The sequence below is a fragment of the Lissotriton helveticus genome, chromosome 3_1 (genome assembly GCF_964261635.1).
Source record: "Lissotriton helveticus chromosome 3_1, aLisHel1.1, whole genome shotgun sequence".
Lineage (NCBI taxonomy): Eukaryota > Metazoa > Chordata > Amphibia > Caudata > Salamandridae > Lissotriton > Lissotriton helveticus.
In genome coordinates, this window is record NC_136061.1 from 673,680,783 (window position 1) to 673,692,881 (window position 12,099).

Genomic DNA, 12,099 nt, shown 5'->3' on the forward strand with positions numbered 1-12,099 from the left:
CGATTTATGCCCTTACCACAAGTTTCCTATGTCCCTGGTTGTTTCCCATAAAACCCCTGTCCTTCCTAATTAAGTAATCGGGCTGTAAAAGGTTACGTAGGATCCAGAATGATGTTTTACAAGGTTAACAGACTAGTCCAAGGTAAAGAAATCATCAAAATGAACCCCGTAGTAGTTGAAAAGCAGGATGCATCAATAGAAAGGAAATGTTTAGCCATGTTCGTCTCCCGGCAAAATACCTGCGTAGTAAATAATTGTAAAGGAAAGTCATAGTAAATCCAACAAGCCCGTCTCCGGTCATTCATATGCCAGTTGTGAACACCAATATAACGGGCATTTTCATTCTTTGCCTGGAGCTGGGAGAGAAATAGACTTTTTGATTATCTTCATCTGCAAATTCTCTAAAGACTGTCTTTTCAAACTTGTTTAAGGGTACTGCTGTTGGAGGAGAAAAGGACCGGATGTGGGAGCACGAGGCCTGACTGCAGACTAAGGAACACCTGCGACATTAGCCAAGGCGAGACCACGACAGAAAAGAGCTGCAGGACGAGGCACTGTTTTCGACAACATGAGAAGCAAGGGTCGACCTAATGCCCCTGCTCGATGTCCAGTGTCTGTCGACAAGTCCCCGCTCTCTGAATTCGGTCACACGCTCGCCTATTGGAAGTCTCTCGTTCCCCTAGTTTGTTCCTAATTTGGCCTTGCTCCATCCCCCTTTTCCTCTGACCTACCCTATGGACTGTTTTGAACACTCTTCTTCCATCTGAACTTTCTGACAATCACCTCAAAGGACACAGGGCGAAAGGGACCTTTCCGACCAGGAACGCGAGGAAAGGGTCGTGCCCTGCAACGCAGAACTTAGAACCGAGCTGGACTCGTAGCTCCACCGCCGGTGCTCAACAGCGCCAACGAAAGGCAGCAAAGAACATTTGACATCCCCAATCGCCGTTTCTGCTAGACCTCATTTCTCTCCCAGCCGCCCTTGTATTGATCATGCTCCAATCCGAACCTGATATATATATGTAATAACCTGCCAGTATGAAATATGCTTGCTGCTCTCGCTACAAAATCGTTTTTGTATTGCATTCCTATGACTTTCCTGCTAAACAAATTGATCAAAGTTTATCAAATAGGCCCACCTCCTAAAAACTAGAAATGTTAAAAATGTATTGTTTACAACTCTTTTCCTCTAGGGTTCCTACCGTTTTCGTTCTTATGCCCACCACAATAGAACCGAGTAGAAAATGAACCAGCAAGATGTCTTGAATATGTTAAAGGGAGGACTGTTGAAAATTAGTACGTTTTGGTGAACATTATCTGCGCCATCTTGCCTCTTCCCCTGATGCCACACTTTTGTCGTGCGCGCCCGCCATTTTTTAGATGCCCCGATCAGAGCGAACCCTTTTGCATGCTGCTGGCCCCTGACATAGCCCTTCGCCTTCACTAAGCCTGCACGCTGACCACCCCCTGCTTGCACCTGCCTTGAGTCATAAACCCCTCTTCGGCGCTGCTCTGCCCCAGGCCCTCATCCTGTTCCCAGCGCGACACCTCCCTGCTTCCCTTTCATGATCTCCGGCCCTTAGATGCAAACCCCTTTTTCCCTGTGTGCCCGTTTTGTCTTCCCCGTTCCCAGGCCGACACCCAGCTCTGCCGATACCATCCCTTGCCCCTCCCCGTACAATAGAAAGCTTCCCCCATCAAAGGATCCCCGGGTTGATCAAAGCCCCCACTCCATGAGATCCGATCAAACCCCCACATTCCGTGAATCGGCGGAATATCCAGCTGCGTGATACTCATCACCTGTTGTGACTAGGGTGGGGACTTCGACTGTAAATGTGTGTGGGAACGGGCTCAAAGGGAGTTCCGGGAATGTCTTTTTCATACATCAAAGCTTTAACATGAATGTGTAATGTACAATAAAGTCATAAACTTGTGTATAAGAGGCCAGGCCTCAGGGATGCAGTTAGAGCACCTCAGAACGATACCTTCTGTCCGTTTCGTTGTGTTCTCCTCCGGAGAGAATAAAAAACCTTGTTTCCTGCTTTCCAGTCTCCAGCGCCTGCCTCTTCATTGATTAAATAACTAGAGGGTCACAGAGGCAATACCGCCGGGCAAATATCGATTGCCCCCGACCCGCCTCAGGTTTTTACATGCGGAACCAGCCAGAGACATGATGAAGGGCACGGATCAAAAATGCAAATCGGGGAAAAATTAAGGAAATTCAATGGTCTTAGCTGTGGAAGGGTAGTGTACCCATTGCGATTATATGGCACTGCACAAACACAAATTCTATCCTCACGAATGATGACCAATGTTAGAAATCAGGTTTCTAGTTGGCAGAGGTATGGAACCTGTACAAGTAGAGACGACAATCCTAGTCAGGGTAAGTCACAACACAATCCTAAATTATCCAGTACTCACCTCCTGGTAGGGTGGCACAGGGCAGGATTAACTTAGAAGGAATGTGTAAAGTATTTGTGCAGTAACTTATACAACAATACAGTAAATATTCCAACATAAAGACTCCACAACGGTTTTAAAAAATAGGGTTATTTATCTGAATAAAACAGGCCCAAAACGATAAAATTCCACCAACAAGTCAAGTTATTGAATGTTGAAGAAATAAATACAATAAAGCGATTTGCAGTCGGTAGCGCTAAAAAGATTATTTCAGGTCGCGAGGGACTGGTGCAAATCCAAAGTTCAGGCTGACAGCAATGGAGCGCGGGCTGGCTACAGGGAACGGCTTCGGCCCGCTGAACACATACCTGGGATCCTAGGTCACAATCTGCACAGCAACGCTTTGCGTTGTCCGGCATTAGTTCCGAGATGCCTTGCAAGGCTTTGCATCATCAGGTGCTGGTTCCGTCGAGCTGTCAGATGTGGCAAGGCTTTGCAGGGCTTCAAGCTACGTGGCGTTGGATTTGGCAGAAACTCTACTGCAGAACCCACTTCTGAGGCCCAGAACTTTGTAGTAGGCACCTCAGGCAAATGTGGGGCTCACAGAAGTCAGACTCCGGTAGCACCAGTAGAACTGCAGGAAGTCTTTTGTATCCCTAAGACTTCAGAAACAGGAGGCAAGCTAACAAGCCCTTGGAGATCACTTTGGAGGGAAGGCAGAGCCTAGCTCTCCTTCCAGCAGAGTAAGAGAGCAGCAGACAGCAGGGCAACACGCTGAAACACAATCCTTCTAGAAACACAGAGATTCGGTGTATGTCCAGATGGGTCTGATTTGATGGGGCCAGAGACCCAGTACTTTTCTCAAATGGGCCTTTGATGTGAGGGAAACTTCAAAGAGTGGTTTTGAAGTGCACAACTACTCCTTTCAAAACAGTCCTGTCTACCAGATTATCTACGGGGATCAGGTCATTTAATTTGATGTCCTTGTGTGAACCCCCTATCATTCTGTCTGCCCAGACCGGCCATAGGAATGCAGATTGATGCCGATGGGTGCGGCCACCCCTGGCCACCCCTGGCCTTTCTGTGTTTATGGCTGTCTGGGAAGAAGGCACGAATGGGACTTATACAACCTCTCATATACCCACTCACACACCCACACACTCATTCATGGATGCATACAAGTACTCACACAACCACTCACTCATCCATAGAGCCATTCACATACCCACTCATTCACTCATACAGCCACTCACACAATCACTCACTCACCCATACAGCCACTCACAGAGCCACATGCTCAGCCATTCAGCTACTCACACACCCACGTATTCACCTATACAGCCACTCACACACCCACGTATTCACCCATACAGCCTCTCCACACAGCCACTCACTCACCCATACAACCACTCACACACTCACTCACCCACAGGCACTGGTGGTAAAAGACAGCCAGTTTAGGGGTGTGTAATGGCAAAGGGTGACAAAGGTAATTTTAAGGTTTATGAGTGGGTAGTGGCGAAGGGTGGTAAGGATGATTTTAGGGTTTGGGGTAGAAAGGGTAATATTAAAGTATTTAGGTTGAACTAAAAGTGCCGAAATAAAAGATCATGCACTGACATACCTCTTTGGATTGCGATATAAGTCCGGGTTCACTTTTCTGAAGTTGAGTACTAGCCTAAAGTTGTGAATGGTAGAATGAGTGTAGTGAGGGGGCAGGAAGTTCATTGCCTTATCTTGTTGAATGAAAAAGAGAAGGTTATGTATTGCAATACATTTTAAAACTGTATGGAATTAGGCCTTTACCATAGCTTTGAATTCCAATTGATCTTGTGATGAAATACACATCTTTTAAATAAATTAATGTTTAAAAGTTTTCAATAACAAGTCTTTTACCAAAGCACAAAAGAAATATTGCTTTGTTAGACCCTAGAAAAAGTCAATGCAATTGTTATAGAGAAGAAATACGGGCAAAGTGGGGGTTGATTCTGTTTGTATTGCAAAACCTACTAGTGAGCCTTACCCAGGAGCACTGGAGAAGTGACTACAACTCAGTTCATCATAGGTCTGAGAAACACCTCATCCCTGACTGCTTTCTCAGAGATATACTCAACACTTTCATTCCGATCTCGGAAGTAGTTCAGGCGAATGTAAACTTTAAAATTAAAGCTGTTTAATGGCTGCAGTAAAATAGATATTTTCACCAGAAACAATTATAAAATGTCATGTCTTTTTTCCATCAATAACAGTGATTAATTTCACTTTAGTAAATTCGCAAGTCATAATTCAGCAGAATCTGGAAGCAATTACACGTAGATCTTCTCAATCACGAAGGTGCCACACTCCAGTCGAGATGTGTGATATTCACAGACTGTACAAGCAGAACCTCGTTGCCCTTGAATTCAGATCGCTTGGGCCATTGATGTGGAATATATTGTTTACTTTTGAATTTAATACCCCTTAGGAAGCCCTGGGGTATGTGATCTGTCCAGCAGCAGATCAGACTACGACAGGCCACAAGAGACAGTCCATGTGAGGGCATCCTCTTCCAAGGGCTGAATATCTTCCTCACGAGCCCCCGCCTTTGGACCCAAATCAGTATGATGGAGGCTTTCAAATGCATGTTGTCACAGGATGAGCCTCACAGGACACAACGCACACTGGTCACTCTTCATAGTTTGCTGGTTGCCTGAGCCACTTTAGAACTACTTTTTCTGTTCAGCGATTGGCAGATGAAAGATCCAGCTTCCAGCACTTTCTTCAGATCCACACCCTTCCCGGAAGAAAATCAAAACACGAGAAGTTAGACCAGAGAAATAGGAAGCTTTAGTTTACACTAAAGCAAGATGGCAGGGAAACAAACAGAGATGTGCACTGTAGTACCACGGACGGTGTGTCACAAATACTGCTTTGGTAAAGTGTGGTTGGTGCATGCCTTTACGTGTGCCTGTGTTGTGGATTGCCTCTGTGTAATAGTGCAATGAACAGGCTAAAAAAATTCTAAACATTGAGCTAAACTGGCAGTATTGTGTGACCAGGCGAGTGTGAGCATGTCAATGTGTGTATGCCATGCCTGGGTGCTGCTGATAAATCCCATTTCTGAAGCCCCTGGGTCTTAGACATGGTTCACACAACCTTTATCTCTGTGAACCCTAGGTCTCAGAGATGAGCCACACATTAAGCAGACAGAGCTATGATGACTGTAATCTAGAGTGACAGTGCTGTGTGACCAGGTGAGTGCGTTCCACAGGATTCAAGAGGTAAGAGTTTTACTCACAGTGTGGATTCCGAGCCCATGAAGCATGTACACTACATCCTCTGTTGCAACATTGCCAGATGCCCCTTGTGCATAAGGGCAGCCTCCAAGGCCAGCCACAGAAGAATCCACCACACTCACCCCCATCTGTAAGGCAACGAGAGAGAATGAATTGTGAGGACCAAGGAGAGATAGGTGCAGTATGCACAGCATGACTTTCGACATAGCCCAAATGCATTCTTACAGCTCACAAAAGGCCCCAGAACAGTGCTGGATTTTTAGTTCTGGATTTTCGGCCAACAGCAGGAAGCATGTTGGGACAGTGGGACGTCTGGTTGTAGGCCCACATTTATACCTGGAGAAGTGAAACTGAAAGTCCCATTAGTGCTCTTGTTGAAAGAGGGACTAGCTGATCACCACCTCCATGACAAGGGCCAGTTGCTATCCTTGCTTTTTTATTACTAAAACATGTAAATTGGCGAAGAAGTCGAGGTGTCGGCTACATGCTGAAAGTAATTAGTTATATTTTAAGTAAAACAACTGCACTAAACATACTTTTGCCCCATTTTAGGTTGTGTTTACAAGTGGAAATAAACCTCTGGGCCAAAAACAGTCAGTTGCTTTTCACTAGCTCCTTCTGATCCCCTTGCCCTCTTTATCAGTCGAATATAATTTACCGTTTTTCTCTAATAAAGAACTATAATCAAGACAACCCCATTCCCCTTCTTACCCACTCCCACCTATTACATGTCAATACTGTTAAAGATGCTGTACCCAAAGCGTCAGAACTGAAGAATGAACAGAACTCCAATTACGACGCTTGACATTTCAATGAAATCAACATAATTAGTCAGCGGCTACTGATGGGTTAATAAGCTGCACTTCTGATATCACTTTTAGGAGAAGTCTCCCTCTAGCTGGTCCAATGAATGAAACATTTAAAAGCTTTTGCTTGGGTTAGTTATCAGTGTACGGTCTGAAACAAATCTGGCTATAAACTGTAACTCCTAGGTCGTTTTCCACAATCATTAGTCCTGGCTTTGGTACTGGTTGGGAAGTAGATTCCAGTGATACCAGTAACAGAGATGAACTGTTGTGTCCTTTAATTCTTCTCAGTTTGTCCTTGTTTTCTGTGAGTGCCCCAAAGGACAGTGTAGCACAGCAGCCCTTACCTGACATTTACTTTATAATATACAGAATTTGATCTTTAATGGCCTTGGGAAGCAATCTGACAACAATGTAACTCATTGAAAACCTATTGGTAATAATGAAGATTGGTCAGTGTTCAATGATACAATTAGATTTAGAGCATTTAAAGGGGGACACAAACAAATAGCTTCTGTAGATAATAGAAATGTTACAAATTAAAAATGTGCCTCTGTTAAAGGAAACTGAAAGTCAGACTCGGATGTAAAATTTGAGTGACTCCGAAACTGCCGAGCAAAGCTAAATGATCCTTAGTACCAGGACCAGATGGACTGGGGACCATGTTACCCAAAGCCAATATTAAATGGTTCGCTAGCATTCCTTTAAGAGTATTCATCCAATGTTTAGTACAAGGGAATATTCAGAGATTACTGAGAAGCAGCCATATATGACCTATTTATAAAACAATGTCTAACAGCCAGAGCTTTATAGAATGATTCCCTTTCTAGATAATGTTGGGAAACCATTTTTACAATGGATCATTCTTGACTTTAAAAAAATCGACAGAAATGTTCCCGAATGCCCACCTATGGAGACACTATAATCCGTTCATGGCACTTTCTTGGCATGGCTTAAAGGTGAATTATTAAACAGTATACCAAATGTGGTAACGCCTTGAGGATTGCTTCATCAATTTGTTTGTAGCGTTTGATTAAACTGATCAAAGTAAGCTGTGGATGAAAATACAGAATCAGAAAGCCAGATATTATTTCAATTATAGCATTTTAATATTCCGGGACCGGGGCTCTACTTTGTTTGGAAATGGAGAATATATATATTGAGGTTATACTTATAAAAAAGGTTTTAAAATGGGAGTGCATCCTACTAACATTTCTTTTTTATTTATAGTTACTAACCTAGCAAATGTCCTTTAACTAACAGGAGTACTTACTTAAAGCTAGGTAACCTATGCCCAGCATTGAGTAACGTAGACAATGTATTACTAATGCCTAAAGCTCTGTATGGTTTGCAACAGTCAAAGCAATACAGGATTACTTAATGGTAAATGGTTTAAACCATCAGCTCTGAGAAGACCAATATAGCTGCCATGTTTACAAGGTCCATACGAGAGTAGCGGTTTCAACCCAACATGGCAGGCTAATCTCCCAGGAACCTAGGAAACTTGGAAGAGCTGGCCCATGATTGAAAAAATTAAGAAGGGTCCTGTTAAAATGAACTGTACTTGTGGGTAGAATGTCAGAAGTCACTCAAAATGTAAAGATCTATGCATCCATCAAAGGTAATCATGTGATGTTAAAATAATTTCAGACTTTTGGTTGAATCTCTTTGAAACCAATTGTAAAAAGAAATCTTTAAGCAAACGGTGACAGGCACTGCCACCCATGATGCTCAGACCATGGGATTTAGTCATTTACTAACATTTAGCCATTAATGCTTCATGATAATTTGAGGCTAAGGGCCAGATGTATGAAGGCGTTTTGCGATTGCAAAAGGTCAGATTCGCAGACTCTGGCCATTTTCGCCAGTAAAAAGGACTTGTAGTATGTAAGAAACACAAATTGCAATTTAGTAACACGTTACTGAATCACAATTGAGTTTGAGACTACAGACAATCACTATTTGGAAGGGGCGTGTTTAGTGCATCCCGTCCATATATTGATTTGGAATGGTATTTGCTAATGTTTTGCAAATGAAATTCGGGCGCAAAATATTACTGTTTTACTGACTACTGAAAGGTAGTGGTGAGGCATACGCAAGAAGCCGATCCCTTCCCTTTTGTGAATGTTGTTAAAAACATTATTTAAGACTAGGCAGTGGCCCGATGGACCATTGCCTAGTCTTTAAAAATGCTTGTAAAAAGTTTCATTTTTTTTTTATTCACAGCCTATTTTCCCTTAAGGAAAACAGCCTGTGTTTAATAAAACACACAAATGATTGCTTTATGTAAAAGCAATCATGGACATGGTTGTAACCTATCTCATTATTATTCATGAGGCAGGTTGAATTGCGACCCACTATGATTCCGTATTTTTCGGGACTGACCTATTAGTACATAAGTTGGGTTGCAAAATACCACACTTGTAACAAAAATACTAGTTGCAGATTGCCATAGGTGCTTTGTACATCTGGATCGAAGTTCTGAGGCATTGCCTTAAGTTAAAAGCATAATACTCGGTGAACTATTGTTCATCTTGGACTTGGGAGTTTAAGCAGTACACCTAAATATCTTTGATGGAGCTCAAAGTTGAAAATGTGTATGCAGAATGCAATGTGCGTGATATACAAAGTATAAAGGCACTACAGTGCTGTAAGCAAGAACAATGTTGCAATATCTAAGAAAATTGCTAATAAAGATCAGGTCACTATGGAAGTCATTGGGGATTTTTAGTAAAGGTGAATAATGCTATGCAGAGTGTGCAAAACGTGTTACATTTTAAATCATTGTCAAAATGCTCTCACAAACTGACTGACTTATCTCACCAGACCTTTGCCAGTAGAGTTGTTTAAATCACCGATCAAGCTTCCGAGGTCTATCCCCCTCCAAAGGAAGGCAGTGTGTGCAAGTAGAGGCACTATCAGTGTGGCAGTAGATGTGATCTTGGTCTCTCTCTGTGGTGCATACAGTGTCCAAGCCTCTGAAGGGGCTTAAGGGCACCAGGAGGGCTGGTGAAGTCAGTGTACCTATTCTCATGGGGACATTCAGGCAGCCAGCACTCAAGAGCCATTGCCTGCAGTCTCAGTTCAAAGCCTGTCCATGTGCTTAATTCTATAGGATCACAGGAGTTTACTGCATGTTTGGATTGCACTACTACTACCTTTCCTCCCTCTGCCAAAGACTACCATAGAGCCCTGCAAGATCTGATAGTTACTTTATCACTCTATAATGTGACTGCACACAATTTGCCTCATGCTCTCAGCAGCTTAAGGTTTCATTCTTCTAGCAATCGTAAGCTGGTCCAGCAACCAAGGAACCCATCTGCTGGAGCTTTAAGATGTCAAACAAAGTTTAGACGTCAACACACATCTCTGCCATGACTTTCCTCTTGCAAGGCAACAGAACAACCACGTTTACAAAGTCAGTCAAAGAAGGCAGGTGGCAGAAACCCCAGAGTTGATGAGGCTCCACATTCACTAGATAAGATAGTGCAGTTTAGGGATCTGTTAGAGAGGTACCATTACCCTGGTTGAGGGAAAGTAAAGGTTTGGAAGAAAATGGAAAAGTCTGTTGTGCTACATGATGTTTCCTAGGATGTCACCATGAGGATGGTCTATTCAAGACTGGTTTTCCGGAGGCTACCCAAGAAGTAGAACTCACACAAAACCGCGGTCATCAGAAAGAGGGTTAAGTACCCACAACAAAGTAACCACAAACATCCAGCCCTAAATGTAATAATGTGAACCGAAGCTCTTCTGACCCCTATCACCCGCTTCTGATCCCAGCGAATGAGCCTCTCCTACACCTCCTGTCCACCACATTCACTCCTGCATTGACCCCCTCTGAACTCTTTTGACATCTCACTATGACCACTTGCTGTCACACTTCTGAGGCTGCCTGCTCGGACTTGAAACCTAATGTCTTTGGCGTCAAGTACGACAAAATTGTTCTTTTTTTAAATATTACACCCTACTCATTCAGCAGTCCGATGTGTACTATTGTGCATCACAAAAATGGGTTTGAGTTATTTTTGTATATATTTTACAGCTGTGATGATCAGAAGAGGAGTCTAAATAGCACTACCTTGGTTGACTTGTATACTCCGTTAGCCCCAGTTATTAGTAATGTCATTCTCATCAAGCTGTCTTAGTGTCTGCTTAAAATGGGTCTAAATGGCTACATAAGCAAATACCTTTGCACAAGGGGGTGTGAATTCTAAAGTATAGGTTCTGCTACCATACTCGCAAAATAGTGACAGCATGCAAACGATAATCCTGCCTTGATGTATGATGGGCGAGTCCCTAAAATAAATAAGAGTACTTTTATTCTTCTGTTGTCCTCAGAAAAGGGATTTGAAAGCGCCGCCTTGACCCAAGTCAAATATGAAGTGCAATACAAATACTACTCTTTGCAAGGAGGTTTGGAGCATTTGAAGGCATCAGAATCATCTTTGGTTACCTGTAAGGCAATGAGGATGTTGGCAAGAGCCTGTCCATAGGTATCATGGCAGTGAACAGCGAGCGCCCCCACCGGCACCTCATGCATGACTGCTTCGAGCATCTCCTGCATGCCGCCAGGAGTCCCTACACCAATGGTGTCACCGAGCGAAATCTCATAGCAGCCCATGGCGTACATCTTTTTAGCTACCTAACAATAAAAAATAGTAAGATGAAGAGCAATAAAAGTAGTGAATTAAATTACACAATCAGTAACACAATATTCTGTGCAGAATGGGTAAAACATTATCCCTCATTAGAATACAATGAATTTATTAGATGAAAAAATTACTTACCTTCAATACCACCTTTTCTGGTACAGACTCTATCTAACACTATACTCCTCACCTTAGAATATTTCCCAAGTGTCAGACTGGATCCCAAAAAAACTTTGAAGCAGAAGCCTGCGTGCTGGACTATGGCACCTGCAGCTTGGCATCATCATCGTTCAAACCAGATGTGACATGCATGGACCTATGAAGGCACCACCCTTGTGTGCTGACATTTGTTGCTTTCGTGCAGGCATGCAGTCAAAACTACATTCGTCTTATTCAGTGTGCAGGTACCTAAAGTAGGATCTTTTTTTAGGGGAAAGGGTCTAGTTCACAGAGAGGGAAGGATGGACAGGTCGGTGAAGAATCTGTAATTAGATAGAATCTCTATCCAGAAAAGGCGTTACCAAAGGTAAAGGACTTGTTCTTCTGCTAGTGATATCTAACCACAGATTCCTCACCCTAAAATAGATACAATAGAAGTATCTCCCGGGTGGTGGATCTGTGAACGGGCTCAAAACAAAAAGTCATGCAGGACTGAACCGCCTGTTGCGCTGGACCTGGCTGTCCAGACATTAGTGCTTTGTGAACGTATGGAGGGATGCCCAAGTGACAGCCTGGCAAATGTTGAGGACAGGCACTTTGTTTGTTAATGCAGTAGTAGCAGTAGCTTTGGTTCTGGTTGAATGAGCCCACAAGATCTCAGGAGACTGTTTCTTAACTAAAGTGTAGCAGCTCGTAATGGAGAGCATGATCTAGTGGGACATGGTCCTTTTCTGCACCGCTCTGCCTTTCTTCACAAACTCGAAGATTTGATTGTCTAACCTGTGGTGTTTTGTCTGATCAATAAAG

At 43.2% G+C, this 12,099-nt stretch overlaps 1 protein-coding gene across 1 annotated transcript in view; it reads right to left on the minus strand.

The window, feature by feature from the left end:
* Positions 1–4,556: 4,556 nt before the first annotated feature.
* Positions 4,557–12,099, minus strand: part of HMGCL (3-hydroxy-3-methylglutaryl-CoA lyase) — a 218,970-nt gene continuing 211,427 nt past the window's right edge. Inside the window, exons 7-9 of the mRNA XM_078680817.1 lie at positions 10,938–11,126; positions 5,678–5,803; positions 4,557–5,173 (exon numbers count right to left, since the gene is read on the minus strand). Of these exons, the coding sequence (XP_078536943.1) occupies positions 5,072–5,173; positions 5,678–5,803; positions 10,938–11,126 (417 nt within the window). The 3' untranslated portion in view covers positions 4,557–5,071. The remainder of the gene's footprint in view (positions 5,174–5,677; positions 5,804–10,937; positions 11,127–12,099) is intronic.